Source organism: Juglans regia, chromosome 16 (genome assembly GCF_001411555.2).
Source record: "Juglans regia cultivar Chandler chromosome 16, Walnut 2.0, whole genome shotgun sequence".
In the NCBI taxonomy this organism is placed as follows: domain Eukaryota; kingdom Viridiplantae; phylum Streptophyta; class Magnoliopsida; order Fagales; family Juglandaceae; genus Juglans; species Juglans regia.
The window spans coordinates 13,573,765-13,595,951 of NC_049916.1; the positions used below are offsets into that span (position 1 = coordinate 13,573,765).

Genomic DNA, 22,187 nt, shown 5'->3' on the forward strand with positions numbered 1-22,187 from the left:
ACATGTTATATAGTGGAATGAAAATGAGATAGAGTGTGGTATATAGAATTATTCATTTAAAAATTTTTCAATTAATAAAATAAAAAATATAATTTACACTAATAATAAATTTGAGGAAACAAATTCAAGGTGCTAAGCCTATCCTTTAAACCAGGATGTGGTCCCCTACAATTAAGTTTTAAAGGTTAACACCTCAACAAACCAATAAAAAGTGTTGTTTGGATAACACATTTTAAGGTTAACACATTTTAAAATTTAATTATAGGGAACACATCCTGATTTAAGGGATGTGATTCCTAATCCTTTGTACGGATTACGAATCACTTTTTAGGTGTTAACCTTAAAAATGCGACTTCTAATTCCTATAAAGGATTAGATTTCGTTTTTTTAAAATATATTTAAATTATATATATATATATATATATATATAAGATGCAAGTAAGCGGTCTCGCCACATAAAGGGAACAATCAGTCATCCCAAATTAGTTCCGAACACCCAAATTGGTTCTGGACCACATCCCTTAAATCAAGATGTGGTCCCTTACAATTAAATTTTAAAGGTTAACACCTTAACAATCAAATCAGGTTAGGTTTGGATAGTGAGTTGAGATGAAATAAATTGAGATGAAAGTTAAAAGTTAAATAAAATATTGTTGAAAAATTATTTTTAATATTATTATTGTTTTGAGGTTTGAAAATGTTGAATTATTTATTGTATTTTATGTGAAAATTTGTAAATTGTAATTATGAGATGAGTTGTGAGTGTTTCTCAATCCAAACTGAGCCTAAAATGTAATCCCTAATCCCTACAAAGGATTATATTTCATTTTTTAAAATATATTTAAATTATATACATACATATATATATATATATACACACACTAGGCGGGAGCAACGTGCAAAGCACGTTTACCTAATTTTAAAAATAGTTATTTGTAAGAAATAATATATATTTTATAAAAATGATTGATTTCACTTAATAATTTAAGGCATAGTGAAGAAAATAAAAACATTAGTTCAAAATATCATTCGATCCAATCATGTTTATAACACCCATAATTTTAGCAAAGCTTCCTGCGATAAGTTTAATAAAAGTCCAACAAAAACAGTAGTTCAAAATATGTGTCGTTTGATGTTTGTACTATGATTCATCATTTTGTGTCATCATGTACAGGATCAATAGAGACGACGTTGAAATTCTTGTGTTGTTGTTTGTTGAGTTGGTCAAGGTCAACATAAAGTTGAATCATCTATTCTTTTTGTGAAGCTTATGCTACAATTTTTATATATATGGCAAATGATCCTGTAAAATAACACAAATTTTGTAGTGCATGTTTATAATGAAATTAGTATTCATGATGTAAGCAAAAGTCAATTTGAATATAAAAGACATTTTACTTATAAATAATGTAGTAAGTGTGTGAAAAATTTTAACATAGACTTTTTTACTCACATCAATAAAGCAATGGAAAATAAGAAAACATACCTTGTCAATATGATTCATAAGCTCAACTGCTGAATAACTAAATACTTCTTCTACAACTTCACCAAACATAACAGCAGACAATCTTCCTGTACCATCGTTGAGTTTGACATATGCTCGAGAACTATAAATTTGATTAAAACATAATTTTAAGTTTAACTCAATAAAGACTATACATTAAATATGTTACATAAATTATAAAAAAAAATTGAAAGATACGTACCATGGTTGGGAAATGTTTTGGTTTTTGCAATGGTAACAAATGAAACTATCATTGTAATCATACTCAGTTCATTTTTTACAGCCAATACATGACATGTAAAAAAATAACTGAAGCAAGTCAACCACCATTATCTTTGCCTTTATCCAAAATTTTGTTTTCTACATTATATTAGAAACACATTTTTAGATGAAGTGATTGTGTAAATATTTTAATTTGCTAGTAAGAATAGGATTTTATCCCATTGGTTGCAAAAATTTTATCAACTCAGCGACATCAGAATTCTTGATTATTTCTTGGATACGAACAGAAGACAGAGATGCAGATGGGTATTGCAAGGATTTTGCAATAATACTTTCAATTAATGAATCATTAATCACCACCCTTAAAATTCATAAAATAAATGGAATATAAGGAAGAAAAATATGGTGATTTTATTATTCAAGTGGCATGAAATTTATATTTTTAGAATATAATATAAATGTATTAACAAATAAGTCATTACCATTCTTGCAAAGAAGTTGCCTCAGGAATAACACGATTGGTCATAAATATACTTTTTGAACGTGATGAAAGAGATAATCCTTCATTAGAAATAAGAATTGAGATTAATGTAGGCATATATGATATAAAAGAAAATATAAGAATGTTAATTATTAAAAATACTGTTATAAGAACGAACCATTATCCTTGTTCCAAGTATAATTGGCTTTGTTTGAATTATTTCTGAGATTTTTTTGCTTTCGTCTTGTACAAATCAACCCTACATATTTAAAGATATAGGGTTTAAGCTACAATATTGGAATAAAAAAATTAACAGAATATGCATAAAATTAAGACAGAAATACAATTATGAAAGAGCGAACAACCCTAAATATCAATCCATCTAAAAAGCCATTGCGGACTATTATATCGACTTCAAAGCATAACACATATTTTTGTATTGAAGTAGGGTCAAAGCATAACACATGAAAACATGTGGCACCGTACGACAAACGATTTTCAATATCAACACTCTAGAATATTTATTTGAATGTAATTAACACTCTAGTAGGATTGTGCATCCGGATCCGGATATCCGGGAACATCCGGATCCGGATCCAACTTTCTAAAACTAGGCAGATATCCGCCCAGATAAACCTAGTCAAAATCCTGAAAATCCTGGCAAGTATCAGATTTGAGCCCGGATACTCGGATTTTAACCAGATTTGGATTTTTTTTTTGCATATTTTTTTAACACTTTCTAAATTGATTTTTTAAAAAACCTTTTTATCACTTTCTAAAAAAAAAGCTTTTGGCACTTTTTAAAAGGATTTTTTTAAACGTAATTTTTTAAACACTTTTAAAGCCTTTATAAGAAAATCTTTTGAACACTTTTAAAAGGCTTTTTTTAATAATTCATTATGTTTATTATTTTTTATATGCATATTTTATATAATGAATATCTTTATAGGCATTTTAAACTTTTTATTGCCCATTCAAATTTTTATAAAAAAAATAATTAATAATAGATATCAACACTCACAATACACTGCATATTACATTGTTGTTTATATCATAATGCAAAACATCAACTTAACAAAGAACAAATTAGAAATGCCTCCCAGAATTCAGAGCCATCATCTTGCAGATTTGGAGGTAACTCCATTGTTTGAAGGATCTCTCTGTGAGAACACAATTTTGTATGGATTTAGATTGCAACTGAAACTTCTAGGTAGAAGTGATTGTAGAATAAGCTTGTTGGATTGCCTGAAAGAACACATTTAAATTTATCTGTGACCAGGAGAATGAGGACAAGATTATGCCCTCCTACGATCAAAAGCATATATATATATATATCTAGTACCGTAAAACCAATGGAGCTTTCAATAGTTCCTGAAGATGAAAGGTAGTATTTATTAAGGTTAGTGACTCAAATTCAATATGAAAACAAAATACAACATTCTATTTAAATATCAAAACATTATGCTGGAACTTTATTTTGCCCTCACATGTCCAAAGAGCAATTAAGAGTTGTAAATTGTGCAATAATCTGACAAAAAGGCATCCAAAGTAAGCATTTGGAAGCACTTGACATGGTTTAAGATATGGGAAATGCTACGGACAACCGGCCCGTATCCCCGCTGCGGCATCGCGTCCCACGTGGCTAAAATAAAACCGACATCGTTTTGCAAAAATGGAAAACAAAAGAGGCTCTGGCCTCTGGTTTCCCCATTCCCATTTCTACTCCAAGGTACTGGTGCTTCGACCTCACGAACCCTTACTCTCCCTCCCCCCAATCACAACCCCCGATCCTTCTCTGTCCTCTCTCCCATTCCCGGAGATCACGAAATGCAATTGGAAATTGGAAGTGTCCCTCAACAAAGAGTAGTTCATTATCATCCACGACAAGTATAAGAACACCAAACAACACAGCGCGACATACAAAAGCGACGTGATGGGGTTCAAGCTAATACCTTTGGAATTCAACAAAATCTGGATCAAGAACAACCAGGTGGCCTCGAATGCGACAGCCAGGAGCTGCAGCATTACGCCCCAAGATTCAAACTTGGCCTCGTCGTAGGCGGCGATGGCGACGCCGAGGGAGATGGAGACCATTTGGAGCATGGTGTTAGACTTGAAAGTGTCCTTTTTTAAGACAAGGCCGATGGAGTAGACGGAGACGGGCATGAGGGCCTTGAGCATCTGGATGAAGGAGACAGAGATGTAGATATAAGTGGAATTGGAGACGCGTCGCACGTCTCGCTAGCTGGACGACAAAATCTTCAATTCAAGAAAGATAAGGGAGGGATAGAGATATTTTCTTCGGTCTGAAGGTAAAAGAACCAACGCTTGGAGGTGATAGAAAAATATAGCAATGGTTTCAGGAGGAAGGTCAACATTGAACCCTAACGCCCCTCTTTTCATTCCTGCTGCTTTCTGCCTAGTGGAGGATTTCTCTCCGGAATGGTGGCAGTTGGTCACAACCTCAACATGGTACCGTGACTATTGGCTCAGCCAGCATCAGGGTGAGGATGGTTTCTATGACAATGCCGAGGATGATTTTGATGGTATCAATTTAGTGGATTTGCTACCGGAGACTTTTGAATTTGATGATGGGGAAGATTTTTCGAATACGGAGGAAACTCAGTACGATGTGTATAGCCCGTCTTTTGAACAGAAAGGCTTTGGAATGAATGCTGAGGCACTGGTGAAAAGTCTGAAATCTTTGGATGAAAGAGGAGGTCCCAAGTCCCCAGTTCAACGTTCAAAGTATTCAGAGAAACCAGCCAAGTACGTGAACCCAAAATGCAGCCCCCGACGCATCCAGCAGCCTCGTTGAAAGGGAGCAAGCTTGATGTGACTTTAGCTTCTTGTAGTTCTTTATGTAGTACCCAAGCAAAGTAATGTTTCGCATTTCGCTTTCTGCAGCTTCTGTATAGAGCAAGGTTGCAACTCTTTCGTCCATCCTTGTTCATTCTCGTTTCTTTGTACGGTTTACTGTCAGCTTACCAACAATTCTCTTGGAATAGAAAATGTGAAAAAAAACGTAGAAATTGTAACGAAAGAAGAAAAAAAGAGGTTATGTTTATCACCAAAAAAAAAAAAGTGGAATTGGAGAACCAGAGGGAGAGAGAGTAAAGGGCGCCAATGGGGACGACAGACCTATTGTAGAGGTCTCGGTTCATGGAAGCGTGCTCCTATAAGACCTTGAAGACGCAAACGAGCAGAAGGCTAGTTTTAGAGCTTGCGATGGGGGAGTAGAAGGCCATATGAATCATGGTGAGCGAGATCGGGTAGGGCCAGTGGTAAAGCTTGCGATCCAAAATGACTTGTTGTAGACGATGATGGAGAAGCTGAGGGCGATCCAGAACCTCTTCTATTTTCCATTTTTGTAAAACGATGTCGTTATCATTTAGCCACGTCGGACACGATGTCGCAGCGGGGATACGGGCCGGTTGTCTGTAGCATTTTTCTTAAGATATTGTAAGAAGTTTTGTCCAATGTCAACTTATGAATACCCAAACAAAATACCTAACAAGTAGTGAGTATATAATATTACCTTGCTATATGCTTTCCATCTACAATATTAGCATGTTTCATTGTCTGATCTAGATCCTCGAGCACCATAGACAAGTCACTACAATATTAGCATGTTTCATTGTTTGAACATAACTCAATGAAAGAAATTTATAGAAAAAATGCCCATAGACATTTATTGAGAACCCAGATCTGGGCACACAAAATCCATATATGGGCAAACTACATCTAGAACCCAAAAGAATATCAAGAACCCAAATCTGAGCAGACAAAATCCAGATCTGGGCAAACTACATCTAAAACTCATGTTTTTTAGAAAGTATATTGGGCGGTTCATCACATGGGTGTATGGAAAACAATAATAAGATATGGGAAACAGAGGAAATACCCACTAAATCTGACGGCACAAACAAAACCTAGACAAGAAATCAGAGGCTCGAGAGCCCAAGTGGAGAATCTTAACATGAAGCAGCAGCAAAGGTGCATGGCCTCTGCAATGCCCATATATTTGGTTACTTGAGAAGCACAAAGTGCTTGAACCTTTCTGTTTTTAGGAATTTCTCATGGCACCATATCAGATGTATCCGTCGACTGAGAACCCTTGCAGTCGTGAACCCCTCCAAGCTTCAAGTCTATGAGTTGGTCGTTGATGAACCTGGACACTGTGCCATGATGCGTCTGTGCTGATGACTCTAAAGAGAGAGAGAGACGATCAAGACTAAAGAGAGAGAGAAACGAATGAGAAGATGGAAATGTGAAAAAAAATTAAACAGAAGACCTGACATCTTATCCCTTTCAGCCGACCCTACATTTTACAATACAAACGGACTTAACGGGAAAGTCAGAAACGTTAACAGAAAACAATAAAAATTAACAGAAAACAAGAATAGTAGTTATATAGCCACTTATTATAATAGAGTAGATATAAGATACAAGTGGGCGGTCCCGCCACATAAAGGGAGCGACTGGTCACCCCAAATTGGTTCTGAACACCCAAATTGGTTCCAAACCACATCCCTTAAACCAAGATGTGGTCCCTACAATTAAATTTTAAAGGTTAACACCGCAACAAACGAATAAGGTTAGGTTTGGATAATGAATTGAAATAAGATAAATTGAGATGAAAGTTAAAAGTTGAATAAAATATTGTTAGAATATTATTTTTTAATATTATTATTCTTTTGAGATTTGAAAAAATTAAATTGTTTATTGTAGTTTATGTGGAAATTTTTTAAAGTTGTAATTATGATATGAGATGAGATGAGAGTGTTTCTCAATCTAAACTGAGCCTAAAATGTGATTCCTAATCCCTACAAAGGATTAGATTTCGTTTTTTAAAATATATTTAAATTATATATATATATATATATATAAAAGATACAAGTGGGCGGTCCCGCCAAGAAAAAGGAGCGGCCGATCACCCCAAATTAGTTTCGGGCAACATCCCTTAAACCAGGATGTAGTCCCCTACAATTAAATTTTAATGGTTAACACCTCAACAAACGAATAAAGTTTGGTTTAGATAGTGAGTTAAGATGAGATAAGTTGAGATTAAAGTTAAAAGTTGAATAAAATATTGTTAGAATATTATTTTTTAATATTATTATTATTTTAAAATTTGAAAAAGTTGAATTATTTATTATATTTTATATGAAAATTTGTGAAAGTTGTAATTATGAGATGAGTTGAGTGTTTCTCAATCAAGATTGAGCCTAATTTGTGATTCATAATCTTTACAAAGGATTAGATTTCGTTTTTTAAAATATATTTAAATTATATATATATATAAAGATACAAGTGGGCAATCCTACCACATAAAGTGGTGGCCAGTCACCCCAAATTGGTTCTGGACACCCAAATTGGTTCCGTACCACATTCCTTAAACTAGGATGTGGTCACGTACAATTCACTCCCGATGATTTCTTTCTCCACTCTCAGCATCTACGATATTTTCTTGCCACCATCATCAACCATTTGCTGCTCTAGGATGATTTTGCCACCACAACCATACCACCATCGTCCTCCTCTGTTTATCTCCATCCTCTGAAAATGGTTTTTTTCCTATTTTTTATTTATTAGTTTATTTATTTATTTCGGAAATGTATCATTGTAGGAGTTGTTTAAATATTATTTGTACTTGAAAATTTATCTCAGATCTACCCCATTTACCTTTATGGAAAGGCATGATTGAGTCAAAAATATTACACTCCACATCTAAATTTTGTATTGGAAAATTTACCCCCGAGCTACCCCATTCACATCCATGGTATTTAGGGGTGTAAAATTGAATCGACAAACTGGAAAACTGGACCGAACCGATGGAATTAGTCTGATTTTGGCCCAGTCTAGTCTGAAATCAGTATCTGTAATTCCAAAACCGGTTGGTACTGGTCCGGTTCTATACTAGGGCCGGACCGGACCGGTTCATTATATTATATATTTTAAAATATTTTTTTAATATTATATATAATATTTTTTATATTATATAAAAGATAATGTTATTATAATTTATAACATAAAATTTTAATCTTAAACCTGAAAATTTGTTTGATCATATGCTTTAAACATAAAATATATATATTAATAACATTTTATGGCCTAATAAATTCTCAACATATTCCTTTTAAGAAATACATAATATATTATTAATACTAATATACATTAGTATATTAATTACATTTTGCTTTAATTAATTAGTATACATTAGTATACTAAAATATATTAGTATATTAATTATATTTTATACCCTAATACTAATACTATTAAAATCGAAAAATCGGATCGAACCGGACTGGAATTGGTAAAATCGGATGTACCAGCTTATGAAGATAACCGGTGCGTAATCGGTTTTCAAAAATACAAAACCAATGCATATCGATTCGGTCCTAAATTTTGTCCAAAACCAGACCGGACCAGACCGGTTACACCCCTAACAGTATTCATTATCAAATATTTTTTTTTCTTAGGCCTTGTTCACCTTCACAAAACTTTTTATCTCATCTCATCTCATCATTACAATTTTTTTAAATTTTCACATAAAATATAATAAATAATTCAACTTTTTTGAATCTCAAAACAAAAATAATATTAAAAATATATATTTTAATAATATTTTATTCAACTTTCAACTTTTATCTTATCTCATCTATGAAAAGAAACTAGGCCTTACACTCTAATATTGTGGTTGAGGAAGTAAACGAAAGGAGAGATATCTTGTGTGATTTTATTTTGGTTTTTTTGTAACTTTATTTGACAATTCATTGTAGACATAAATTTATGCCTTATATTGTGAGTAGTAGTTAATGCTAATGTCTTATTAATGATAGTGGATTAATTTAATTGGAAATTCATTGGAGCCATTCAAGTCATATTGGCTATGTCTAAGTGTTCGTTTGGATTGTGAGATGACATAAGATGGTTTTAGATGAGTTGAATAAAATATTATTAGAATATTATTTTTTAATATTATTATTATTTTGGGATTTGAAAAAGTTGAATTGTTTATTACATTTTGTATAGACATTTGGAAAAGTTGTAATGATGAGATGAGATGAATTGAAAGTGTTTCTTATCTTCTTTTTTTTTCTTGCACTCTAATAAATGGTGTACACTGATGCAACATCAAACGATTTTCTAAGACTATTAGCTTATTTACAAAGTTGCTTATAAACCATATAAGTTGGGTTAAATGCACTAGTCTATATTGAAGCATGATTTTTTTGCACAAATTGAGATATTTTTCTTATTGGTAATATTTTCATTATTTTAATTTGAATGATCGTGTTTCGAATTTAGATAGTGATGTGGAATGTTGAAGAACAAAGTGATGCGTATGTGGAAGAACAATGTGATGTGAATGTGAATGGATAGTGTGAAGTGAATATGGAAGATGGAGTAAATGTGGAAGATTGAGTGAATGTGAAATATGTAGTGAATGTGATGTTCTCTTCCAGTAGTGGTCCTTTGGAGCCATTTGTTGATATGGAATTTGAGGACATAGAAGATGCCCAAGAAACTTACAAGGCGTATGCAAGATAAATATGTTTTGTAATAAGGACCAACCATACTCGATTGTCAAAAGAGGAGATAAAATTAATAGGAGTAGATTATGTTTGTACAAGAGAAAGGTTTCAATGTGAAACAATGAAACAAAAAAAAAAAAGAACAATTCTTGAACCTGATGAGACAAAGATTGGATATAAAGCAATGATGACAATAAGAAAAGATGGTGAGAAGTGGACAGTATACAAATATGTGTCATCACATAACTATGAGCTGCTCATACCGAGAAGTACTAGATTGTTCAGTGATCATAGAGGAGTGACATCTCAAAACTTGGGTCCTTAGTAGAAACTTAATTGTACGTTGTATATGATTTTTTTGGTACTTTGCTATGTTATGGAAAATACTTTTTAAAGTGTTTAATTTTTTAGAATTTTATTGATTTTATTTTCATGTTACAGTAAATTATGCAATAGATTGTGAAGCTTTTAAAGAGTGGATGTCTTTAAATGATGCAAGCAAGGATGACCTTATGTTATTGAGAATTGAGGATGATATTTCTTTACGTAACTAAATTACGGATGATATTTTATTTCTTTATGTAATACTGAATTTAGGATGATTGAGCTCTATGGAAGGCCGAATTATGAAATCTAATCAAAATTTGAAGATATTTTTTGTTTGTGTACTTATTTAGATTGGCTACAAAAATAGTCCAAAACATGTTCCAAAACCTATACAAAATATTTCCAAAATATGGCCAAAAGGCTGTCAAGAACATGTAAAAAAAAACTATGCGAAAAGAGTTAATAAACTTGTACAAGAAATGTCCAACATATCCTCAATTATTTGTCCAAAACATGTTCATTACATTCAATTGTTCAAAAAGTGCCCTAAACATTGGCAAGAGGCATCATATCCACGAGACATTCCAAAAAGTGCCCTAAACATTACAACATTACATGAGTCTTAGCACCGGCCGACATATATTACTATTTCTCGAACACATAAGAATTCCAGCACAAATTACAATAAATAAATAAAAAAAAATTTAAAAAAAAAAAAAAAAACATGACAAGAACAACACTTTCAAGGTTCCCTTATACTTCTTCTTCATTGCTTTAAATTTGGCTTGTTCGATTATTACACATTAATCACGTAACTTGTCATTCCTTTGTTGAGCTAACTCCAATGTCTCCTTGCAACAAGTGTTTTGCTCAATTTCAAAATCAACCAATTCCAAATATCAACATTATTTATTGATTTTACAGTTTGAACAATTGTAAAAGCATCTGCCAAAACTATTAGCCTTGGCAGAAATCCATAACTTTGATGGAATGCCACAATAGCAAAATGATATCTCTCTCTCTCTCTCTCTCTCTCTCTCTCTCCAAACTAGCTTTGTCTTTCCCTCTTGTAGTCCAAGAACTTGAACAGAAATGAGAAGATGAATTTATCATTTGCTAGAAAATAGAGTATGAACATATATATCAGCACACAAGTCATGTATAGGTCCAAACACAAACAAGAATATGGACATATATATTAGCACACAAGTCATGTATCTAGTATCCTACGTCCAAACTCAAACAAGAGTATGAACATATATACTGGATGGGAAAACAGAATGCCTTCTTTATGAGTGTTGTAATTGTCCAACGCATAATAAATTAGGTTCAACCCAATTGATCCAAATGCTTTCACTTTGGATACCATTGATATTATAGTCAACAAGTCCATAGTGAAAGCATTTCATTCAATATTTTTCAAGAAAAATAAGATACTTACACTACACAACAAAGGATTTTTTTTTTTTTTGATAAATACACAACAAAGGATTGAAATAATTTGTTAGCACTGTTAGCCCAGATCAAAATCTTCCATAGCAAGTCAATACCAAAACCAAGACCAGCCTCTCAACCTAGACTTCTTAAAAAGATTGATTTATCGAGTTCCAACGACTTAGACGAACATAATCCTTTCGCAAATTCTCACTGCAACAGGCAAATCAACCCATCTCACAAAATTCTAAACAACTGAATCAACCATTTACTTAGTAGTATTAAATATTAAACCACACCCGTCATATTCAAGTGGGAAAAAAAGTAAGCACCATATTTAAATCTTTAATTTTGGAAGTCTCAGCTTTGTAAACTCAAGCTATTGTAGCATACCTTTGTCCCAAATTTTGGAGCTCGTTGGAGCGAAGATTGTGTCATCCAGTTGAGAAAAAACATCACTTTAGTATTTAGTATTGGATAGTAAAGAGAGGATGAGAGCCATGATCAAAGTTGAAAGCATTGTTTAGAGTATACATTGCAGGATTATACTCATTCATCTATGTAAATTGGTTGTTTTCGTGTAAGATATGATTATCATCCAAATTACGAACTTGTACAACAATGAACATCCTTCCTAAATAAACATGATTGTTGTTGTAATTGGAGCAAGAAAGCAAGGCTTAAAAGCAAGTTCAATTTCTGACCAAAGAATAACAAATATTCTAACATGATCAAACTACCACACTAGGCTATATATTTGGTGCAGAGTGCATACACTAAGTGAAAAGCTCTAACTTTTGAAGAAAAGGGAAGTGGGAAGTAAAGCACAAATAACTAAGAGCTCCCCTAACTAATATGAGTAAAAGATGAGAATATTTTTCACAATTACATCAAAAATGAAAGATCAAAAGCATTGATGAAGAATAAGAAAGTATATATCGTCATTTACATCCTCGTTGCAGGAATGGAACATAATGGAATCTGCACAAACACAAAAGAACCTCCACAAAGCAAATATAAAATAAAAAGATCCTACCCCTCAACTTCTATTTTGTTCATACAAGATTCAAACAACCCAACAAGGATCCCCTCCCATGAATTGTAGTCTACTCCAACATATGAGATGTGCCATTCTCACTTTCCAGAATAACTATAGATTGTAAAATTCGAAGGCTACAACTTATGAATTGTAGTCTACCCAAATTTGTGACTGACTTTGGAAAAATTCGTGATTTCTCAATCCAAATTTCATACACATTATTTTCCAAAAGCAAGAAAAAAAAAAAAGAAAAATCAGTGACTTACCGCCGCAATAGCCATGAACGGAGAGAGGTTCCAGGCAGTCGATGGGATAGAGGAGCACGAGGGTGGGTCAGGATTGGGTGGCCTTCTGTCATGCCTGTTCCCAACGGTGGATGGGAGAGAGGGAGGGTCTGGGTTGGTAGACTCCAACAACAGAATTATTTTGCGTGACGTTGTTTATTATTTTCACGATGGGTGGCTATGTGGCAAGACAGCATTGGCAACATTAGTGGAATGTCTGGCGAGAAGATTTTCTATTAAGATATATATTTTAGGATTTTGAAATATAAAAATTATATGGTGTGGTTTAGGTTTTAAAAAAGTATAGAATCACTACATGGAAAAATGAGATTGGTATGTGTATCTATGATATTTACGCAGCATCTTGTCAGGAGGCTTCTCATAATATTTTATACAATATTTAGTATTTTATGGAATAAATATAGCGTATCACTTAAAAGTTATAAATTTAGTGTAATTATTCTTGCTTGCCATCACATACATAAGAGATTTTAACTGAGTTATTCTACTCATCATTTTTTTAAAGTTAACTCTATATATCATTCAATTCAACGTTTCGCCTATACAAATTGTATCATATAAAACCATCCTATACAATTCCTTTGGACATTACTCTATCCAGACTTGCTCCTCATCCCTAGACATGCCTATCTTAGCAAGCTGATGAGCTACATTATTACATTCTCTATGAGTATATTGAATTCTCCACCCTCTTCTATTATGAAAAAACCTTTGATATCTTCTATCAATTGGCCATACCATGACCAACATTCCTCGACATTATTCACAACCTTTATAACTTCTAAAGCATTTCCTTCAAATGTGACAGAATTAAAGTTGAGTTCAACGTATAATTTCAAAGACCTTCATAAGGCCAATATTTTTGCTATCATCGGGTGTGTAACTCCCTTCCTACTCATGCATAGAAAGACCAAAATCTCCCATTAAGTGTCTCTGATAACAATTCATGCACCCATCCTTTTGTTTCATGTATCAAGTGCAGCATTCCAATTGACTTTGACACCACTGCAATTAGGTGGTCTCCATTTAGCCATACACCTGTTAGCACTCCCAACAACTTTTGACCCCCCTAGGCTATTCTATGCCTGCTTGTCAAGACTCTCGCTTGGTTATTTCACTACCACTCAGAGACTAGAGAATGTCATCTCATAAATAAATTTGTTTCTTCTGATCCATGCCTCTTCATGATAGTTGTTACAACATCCAAGTCATTCTGCTCAAGTTTCAGAGATAGCTTCTTCCATAACACAACGAAATCAACTTCATTGCTGGACCATTTGTGGATAGGGCTTATAGATTCAACCCACGCATTAGATACAACTAGACAGCTCAACAAAGTGTGACAAATCGTTTCCTCCTCTCTTTCACTTATTGGGCACAAAGGGTTCTCAATGATCTATCTCTTAGTCAGAGGTTCACTCTTGTAGGGAGACAATTATTGATGACGTTCCAAATGATAGTCTTCACAACACCTGGAGTATTCAACCTCCAAACAGGTTTCCAACTTTCACTTCCCATTAGGCAACAAAGGCTTCTCCCTTCACTCTCTTTCTTCTACCCATATTTAAATGATATGCACTTTTAACATTGAAATGTCCATCTTTTGTGTGTCTCCAGATTTACTTGTCCTTAAAACCAGAAAGACTAAAGGGTATGTTGCATACCAGTTCAACTTCCTCTTCATTTAAAGTGTCTCTGATAACACCTTCTTTCCATCAGTCTCTTTCTTCATCAATAAACTCCACAACTCTTGAGTTACAATCAAATCTCTTTATTGGGGATTTTAGGCAGTAGGTGGAAGGTCTTGGGGTGCATCTGTCACCCCAGATTCTAATATCTCTTTCATTCCCCACCCTCCAACTAAGTCTCTCTTTGAGTAAATTCATTACTCCCCATAAGCTCCTCCAAATTAGAGAATGCCTTAGGCCTAAGTTTGCCTTCAAAAACTCAGTATATATGAAATATCTCTCCTTTAGGACTTGCAGCCAAGAAGTGGGGGTTTGTCTCCAACGTTGCTTTGCAAGTAGAGCTTGGTTAAAACTCTCAAAATCCCTAAACCCAAGCCCTCTATGATTTTTCTAGTTCCCCCATTCTACTCCAGCTGCACCATTGTGCTTTCCTATCCTCATGTTTAAAGCCCCACCAGAAACGAGCCATCATAGCTAATATTTCTTTACACAACTTTGCAGGTAGCTTGAAGACACTCATGTGGTAATAAGGTATTGATTGAATCACAGCCTTTAGAAGGATTTCCTTATCAGAAGATGATAGAAATTGGTTTTTCCAATTGTTTATCTTCTGCCACACCATGTCCTTAATACCTTGAAAGGTATTGTATTTTGCTCTTCATACCATGGCTGGAAGTCTAAGGTATTTCTCATAGCAGTTGCTGACACTTGCTCCCACCTCTCTTTGAATCAATTTCCTATCATTAACCTTTGTGTCCAAGCTAAAGAAAATGGAAGTCTTTTGTTTATTGAGACACTGCCCTGAGGCTTTCTCATACAGCTCGAGTACACTATTGATTTTCTTCAATTCCTCCAGCTTCGCCCTTCCCAAAAGAACACAATCATCAGCAAACAAGAGATGTGTGAGTCTAGTTCCATCCCTCACCATAGGCACCCCCTGATGAATCCTTTCTGCTCAAAAAAACTAATCAGGTTGCTCAGGCCTTTTGCACATTACAGGAACAAATAAGGTGACAACGAGTCACCCTGTCTTAACCCCTTAAGGGTCTGAAAACCTCTCATGGTTGTCCATTTAACAACACTGCATAAGAGATAGTAGTGACACACTTCATAACTAAAGCAATCCATCTAGTGTCAAACCATTCTTCTCATAACTTCTTCCAAATAACTCCATTCCATCTTATAATATGTCTTTGACGTGTCTAACTTTATAGCCATGTTTACCACTTTCCCATACCTCCTCTTCATGATGGAATGAAGGAACTGATAGGCTACCACGATGCTATCAGAGATGAGTCTACTAGGTATGAATGCGCTCTGGTTGCTTGAGATAACTACATTGATTACATGTTTCAGCCTATTAGCCAAGGTCTTTGCAATGACTTTATACATTACATTGAATAGGCTAATATGCCTATAATTTGTAATAGATAGAGGCTCATTCACGTTAGGTATCAACACAATATAAGTAGAGTTGATGGTTAGGTCCATTTCACCTCTTTTTAGAACAGCTAAGACTGCATTACATACCTAGTTCCCCACTTTATTCCAAAATATGTGATAGAAACATGCCCCGAATCCATCAAGCCCTAGAGATTTCAGAGGTCCTATTTGAAACATAGTTGCCTCCACTTCTTCCTTTGTGAATTCACTCAATAGCATCGCATTCATTTTCTCAATCACCTTCTCTTCCATTGAATGCAAAAAAGCTGATCACATCTCTTTGGTGGGCCAAGTAGATTGAAATATCCCTTCATAATGCTTCCTGAAGGCTTCAACTATTTCCTCAGGTTCTACTCTCATTCTTGAATTAGAATCAGCTACTAACTTTATCTGGTTCTTCCTTCTTCTCTGGGATGCACATGCTTGAAAAAACTTTGTATTTCTATCCTCAATGAGGTACCAACTTCTTTTAGCCCTCTGTTTCCACTTCAGGTCCTCTTGTTCTAGGAGCATACCAACTTCATTCTATAGCTGTTTAATCCTCACAAAATTATGGGGGCCTTCGTCATCTTGTAACTTTCTCAACTGATCAGATTTGTAGCTAATTTATTTTGCACAATCTTTAGCCACCCCTTACTCCACTTAATCAAAGCCCCATTGCATATTTTTAAAGACTCTTGGACCCCTATCGATGGATTCACTGTATTTACTTCCTTTGACCACATATGCTGAATTAATTGTTCACACCCTTCCATAGTAACCCAATTAGCCTCATATTTGAATAAGGCACATCTCTTCATTTTTTTATAATTTTCCATTGTCATGGACATTAGTAAGGGTTTATGGTCGGAGCACCTTGCTGTAAGTCCCACCACAGTACACTCCTTGAAAGTAGATATCCATTGACAATTTGCAACAACCCTATCCAACTTTTCTTTTGTAAAGGTATTATCAATATGTTGATTGCTCCAAGTAAACTTATCCCCTTACATCCCAAATAAAAAAGAGAGTTTGTTTCGAAGGCCTCCCTAAAGAGTTTCATATGTTGCTACCCCCTCTGAATACCCACATGTTTCTCTGATTGAGATATTATTTCATTAAAATCACATACTACAAGCCAAGCAGTTTGTGCATGAGGTTTTAGTTGAGCAAGCAAGTTCCAGGAGTCCTTTCTTTTTCCGATTTTTGGATGGCCATAAAACCTTGTTAAAAGCCATTTACATCTAGCTTCCTCATCACGAATCCATGGACTTATATGCCATTGCGATTAGTTTTGAATCTCAACTCCATTCTCATCCTTCTATAATAAAACCAACCCCCATTCCTCCCAATTGCATCAACCACAAAACATCTAGCAAAGCCAAGCCTTCTTTTCACAGCATCTATTCTACTTGAGTTAGTTTTTGTTTCAATAAGAAACACAACTTTGGGCCACTTCTCCCCCACCATAAGGTAGAGGTCTTGGACTGTCCGAGGGCTCCCAAGCCCTCGGCAGTTCCAACTCACCAAATTCATAATGCTTGGCGGGGATCCGTCTCTGCTGTTTCATTATCATCAGTGATTACTACATTTCTTCTCCTCACTTTTGTAGCTCTTACCTCACTTCACCATCCACTCCCTCTACCACACCCCTAGTTTTGTAACCAACAATAAGGTAGGAGACACACCTGTATTTTTTACGCCTGCTCTTCTCTTCCAGTGGCCAGGTTTAGGATCCATCACTGCTTCACTATAGTCAGAATTTTCTGGTAATACAGTGCATTCTCCTTGCTTCTTGCCTCCCAGATTCAACTTACAGTTCTCTTCATTATTGTCTAGCCTCATAATCTCATCTGATCCGTGGAAGATCTATGCCGCAACAGAACTCATGGCACCTTATAGACCCTAATAGAGATAACGACTTCACTATGCTCATCCCTCCCAGTTTGCTGCATCTTAACCTGCGCCATAGTCCCTTTTGTCTCGATCCCTTCCCCTTCATTTTTTTTTCTCCTTCATAAACTGGCATGCCTCCCCGTCACCTTCCCTTCCCCCTTCACCATTTTCTGCCCCATATGCCTCCTCCTCGACCCTTTTCTTTCCACTCTAGGTTTTTCTGCGAAACAAAACAAGTCCCCAAGATGGATAAATTCAAAAAGTGTATAGAGAAGGAGAAAATTGGTTATACGAAATTGGTATGCCTTGATGTTTCCACAAGATGGAATTCGACTTATCTAATGCTAGAAGTTGCAGAAGCATTTAAAAAACCATTTCTGCGATTGGAGAAGGATGATGATTCTTTTTTTCGTTATTATCGTAATGTGAACTTGAGCCCTCCAAACTCTAGTGATTGGGAGAGAGTTAGAGTATTGATAAAGTTTTTGAAGATTTTTTATGATGATATTGTGAGACTTTCTGGCTCTTTGTATATCACATCTAATGCATATTTCCAAGAGCTTTGTGGCATCCAATCACATTTGTCAAAAATGTGTCGAAGTAATGATGCAATGTTGAAATGTATGGCGGCAAATATGAAGATTAAGTATGATAAATATTGGAGATCAATCGAGAAGACTAACTTGATGATATTTATTGATGTTGTTCTTGATCCAAGATGCAAATTTAATCTTTTGCATTTTTTGTTCAAAACAATATATGGTGGTAATTTAGTCGAAGAAATGATGACAAAAATGAAACAATTGATGATTGATATTTATGAAGAATATAGTGTTGTGTATGGGAGTTCAAGTGGAGTTTCCTATTCTGAGCCTCCTTCCTCAGTTGATCCTAGTATGATTGATTTTGATTCTCAACAGAATTTTTGGGTTGAGTATAAGCAAGAAATAATTGAATCTAATTTGATGAACAAATTAGAGATCGATCAGTACTTGGAACATGGTTGTGAGAGACGAGCTCCAAATTTTGATATTTTAGATTGGTGGAAGATCAATGAAGTAAAGTATCTTATTTTGGCAAGAGTTGCACGGGATGTGATGGCCATTCTCGTTTCTACTGTTTCTTCTGAATCAGTCTTCAGTATAGGAGGTCGGGTGTTTGACCCATTTCGTAGTTCACTATCTCCAAGAACAGTCGAGGCACTCATTTGTACACAAAATTGGTTGAGGGATCCAATACCCATTGATCTTCGTGCCTCCTTGGATAATACTGAAAGCATTGAAGCGGAATTGGGTAATAAACTTATTTCTTATTTACATATATATTAAAATTTTTCATAATGTTTATTTTTATATCATTTAATAATTATCATGTGTTTTTTTAGAGTTTGATCCAAAATCAAGTTTTACTTACGTTGACGAGGAGTAACTCAAGGCTTATGGTTTGCATGATGGTATGTTTTTCATTTTCACTCTATTGTTAGAGAAACTAAACCACTTTATGTTGACTTGGATTATTTAATGTGCTATTATTGATTTGGTGTTAGACTTTTTCATAATGGCAGATATAGAGGAAGAGATGAGAAGCTGCTGTTATTTGATTGTTGGATGCTCCTCAATCTTTTATCCGTTAATGTTCATATTTTTGTAATTTAGATAGATTTTGTAATAGATGGCTTATGTACATTTTTTTTATTAGTTCTAATGAAGGGGCAATATGGATAAAGTCCATCAGAGGGCTCGTTGTTTTTTATGTCTTTGCATATGCTTCTTTTTAATTCACATCATGCCTTTGCACCTTTACTTCTTTTCTTGGAAGAATTAATATTCTAGTTCTTTTGGTTTCTTTTTTTATTTTTTTCATTGGTTTATGTCAATATTTTTTTGATGTCTTTTGAGATCTTAGTGAACCTGTTTTGCACGCTATATTTCTTCCATTAAGCTATACTTTAACACAGGTCACTAACACTTTAAAAAAAAAACCGAAGGCGGGTCGGGTCGGACCTGGTTGGGGCGCAAACAGGGTCGGGTCGGGTCGGGCCGGGCCAGACCCAGACCCAGACCCAGACCCGGTTGGATGGCATCAGGTTGCAGCCCTACCTCCTGCATCTCATTCCCTATCTTTTCTCTATTCTATTAAAATAATATTTCTCTATTATTTCTTTATTATTTTTTTCTCTCACTTCCATTTACAAACTTAACTACTCAATATTTTTTCTTTTGTTTTGAACTATTACTCTAGTGAATATTTTAAACAAAAATTTAAATTATTTTTTTTGCTGGTATGATAATATTTTTAAAATTAATTTTTTATATTTTAGTAATTATTTAAATTATTTTTAAAATTATTATTTAAAACTATAATAAATATGAGTATGAGAGAAAGTGTAGATGATTGAAAGAAGAATTTATTTTATTTATTAGAATAAAATATTGATAAAAGATTATTTATGGATGAATAGTGATTTCCTATATTTGGAGAATTACTGTTCATCTCCTAAACATTTTCCCTAAAATAGGAATTCGGATGTAGAAGGAATTTTAACCAAAACCGTAAAATGAGCCTCAAATTAGAGAGAAAACTTAATTTGAGGAAAAACTGTGTTATGGGACACCGACTGCGAATGCTCTTGCCTTGATTAGTGCCACAAGGATTGAAAACCATGTACGATTACATCATGCAGGTGCATCTAGTTGGTGGTTTTGAAGATGTTTTGCCTAATGTGTGGCTTGGGATCCTCATCTTTGTTATTGATTTTCCAAAGATTAATTATCCATTCAAAGTCATAATTGAAGTTGAATGTGTCAAACTTTCTCTACAGTTTCTTAAATCTTGCACTAGATCATAAAGCGATGGGCTTGAGAGACCATTGGTCTTTAGGCTTGAGGGAGGGAGGAGAGACAGAGAGGGGGGGGGGGGTAGAGAGCATTTATGAGCGACCAATGGAAAAGTAACTAGGTACAAGTAAGTTTTATCAACTGTATTTAGATCTATAGTAAGAATATTAGAATGCACACGTCTCTCTCTCATTGGTGGGTGTAAAACTCAGCTTCTCACCTCATCCGATTTTAAGATTTTTCCTTTACTTCCCTCATTCCAGTATTAGTTATTGAGAATCCAACTTAATACTGATCAAAATAAACAAAACATTTGTCTAACATAAATATTTTGTAACACATCGATCCTTCAAGTTTCTAATTTGGAAAAGTTAGGGTTACACTAGAATTAGGGTTCTAATTTTAAAAAGTGAAATTTGGATCAAATCTAACAAAATAGGCCAACCTCACTAGGCCCAAGCCACTAACGCCAAGGGAAGGCAAGCAAGCTCAAGCATTATGCTCGCCCAAGCCCATTGAGAGTCCACTGAAGTAAGTCATCTAGTTTAGGACAAAAACCTACTTATATCACATCTATAGTTGCATACACAAGCTTACTAGGCCCGTGCCACTAAGGCCAAGGGAAGGCAAGCAAGCTCAAGTGCTATGCCCGCCCAAGCCCATCATGAGCCCGCAGGAGTAAGCTATCTAGTTTAGGACAAAAACCTATTTATATTACATCTCTAGTTGCATACACAAGCCTAGTCCTATTCCAACTACAAATCACCTAACCCAATCACATCTCCTAACCCAACTGAAAACTGTAGGTCGACCAAGACTCCAAGTCCCATTTGGACACCTCACTAGATCACAACAATAGAAGTTTCATTCCCTATGGACTTTCACTCTACAAAACTCTATTTATAGAACCCTAGGAGTTGGCATACCCACTTTGCTACCCAAGTTGCGCCACAACCTTGTACCCTTTACAACTCACTCATTCAGCCACCACAACCCAGCCTCCTCACACCGTGCGCCACCCCACTACCGTCATTAAGGGCTCGTTTGTTTTCAGATATGAGATGAGATGAGTTGAGATTAAAGTTAAAAAGTTGAATAAAATATTGTTAGAATATATTTTTTAATATTATTGTTGTTTTGGGATTTGAAAAAGTTGAATTGTTTATTTTATTTTGTGTGGGGATTTGGGAAAGTTGTAATGATGAGGTGAGATGAGATGTTTTTGGAAAACAAACAAGGCCTAAGTCTCCTTGGTTTCCCTCACACCCTCTCACACACACATGTAATTGGTTGAGCCACATGCCCGAGCACTCACACACACGCCAAGCACACCATCGACTACCACCATCACGACACCATGACCCTTAACGACCTCCACTATGTCCCAGCCACCGAGGCTTGTTGGAGTATCTCCTAAAATCGTTTCAAACCACACGGAACTAGGGTTATAAACCCTTTCCTTGTGTGTCTCACTTTGCCTTAGGGAAATACTCA

The 22,187-nt window shown here is 34.9% G+C and overlaps 1 protein-coding gene and 1 pseudogene across 1 annotated transcript; one reads left to right on the plus strand and one right to left on the minus strand.

Moving 5' to 3' along the window:
• Positions 1-3,953: 3,953 nt before the first annotated feature.
• Positions 3,954-17,930, minus strand: LOC108998120 (annotated as a pseudogene).
• Positions 4,561-5,291, plus strand: LOC108998112 (protein EARLY RESPONSIVE TO DEHYDRATION 15-like). The gene has a single exon (XM_018974561.2). It carries the CDS (start codon positions 4,561-4,563, stop codon positions 5,023-5,025), a length of 465 nt encoding a protein of 154 aa, XP_018830106.1. The 3' UTR covers positions 5,026-5,291.
• Positions 17,931-22,187: the final 4,257 nt, after the last annotated feature.

Coding starts and splice junctions, on each gene's coding strand:
- LOC108998112 (XM_018974561.2), top strand. CDS start 4,561: ATGGTTTCAGGAGGAAGGTCAACATTGAACCCTAACGCCCCTCTTTTC.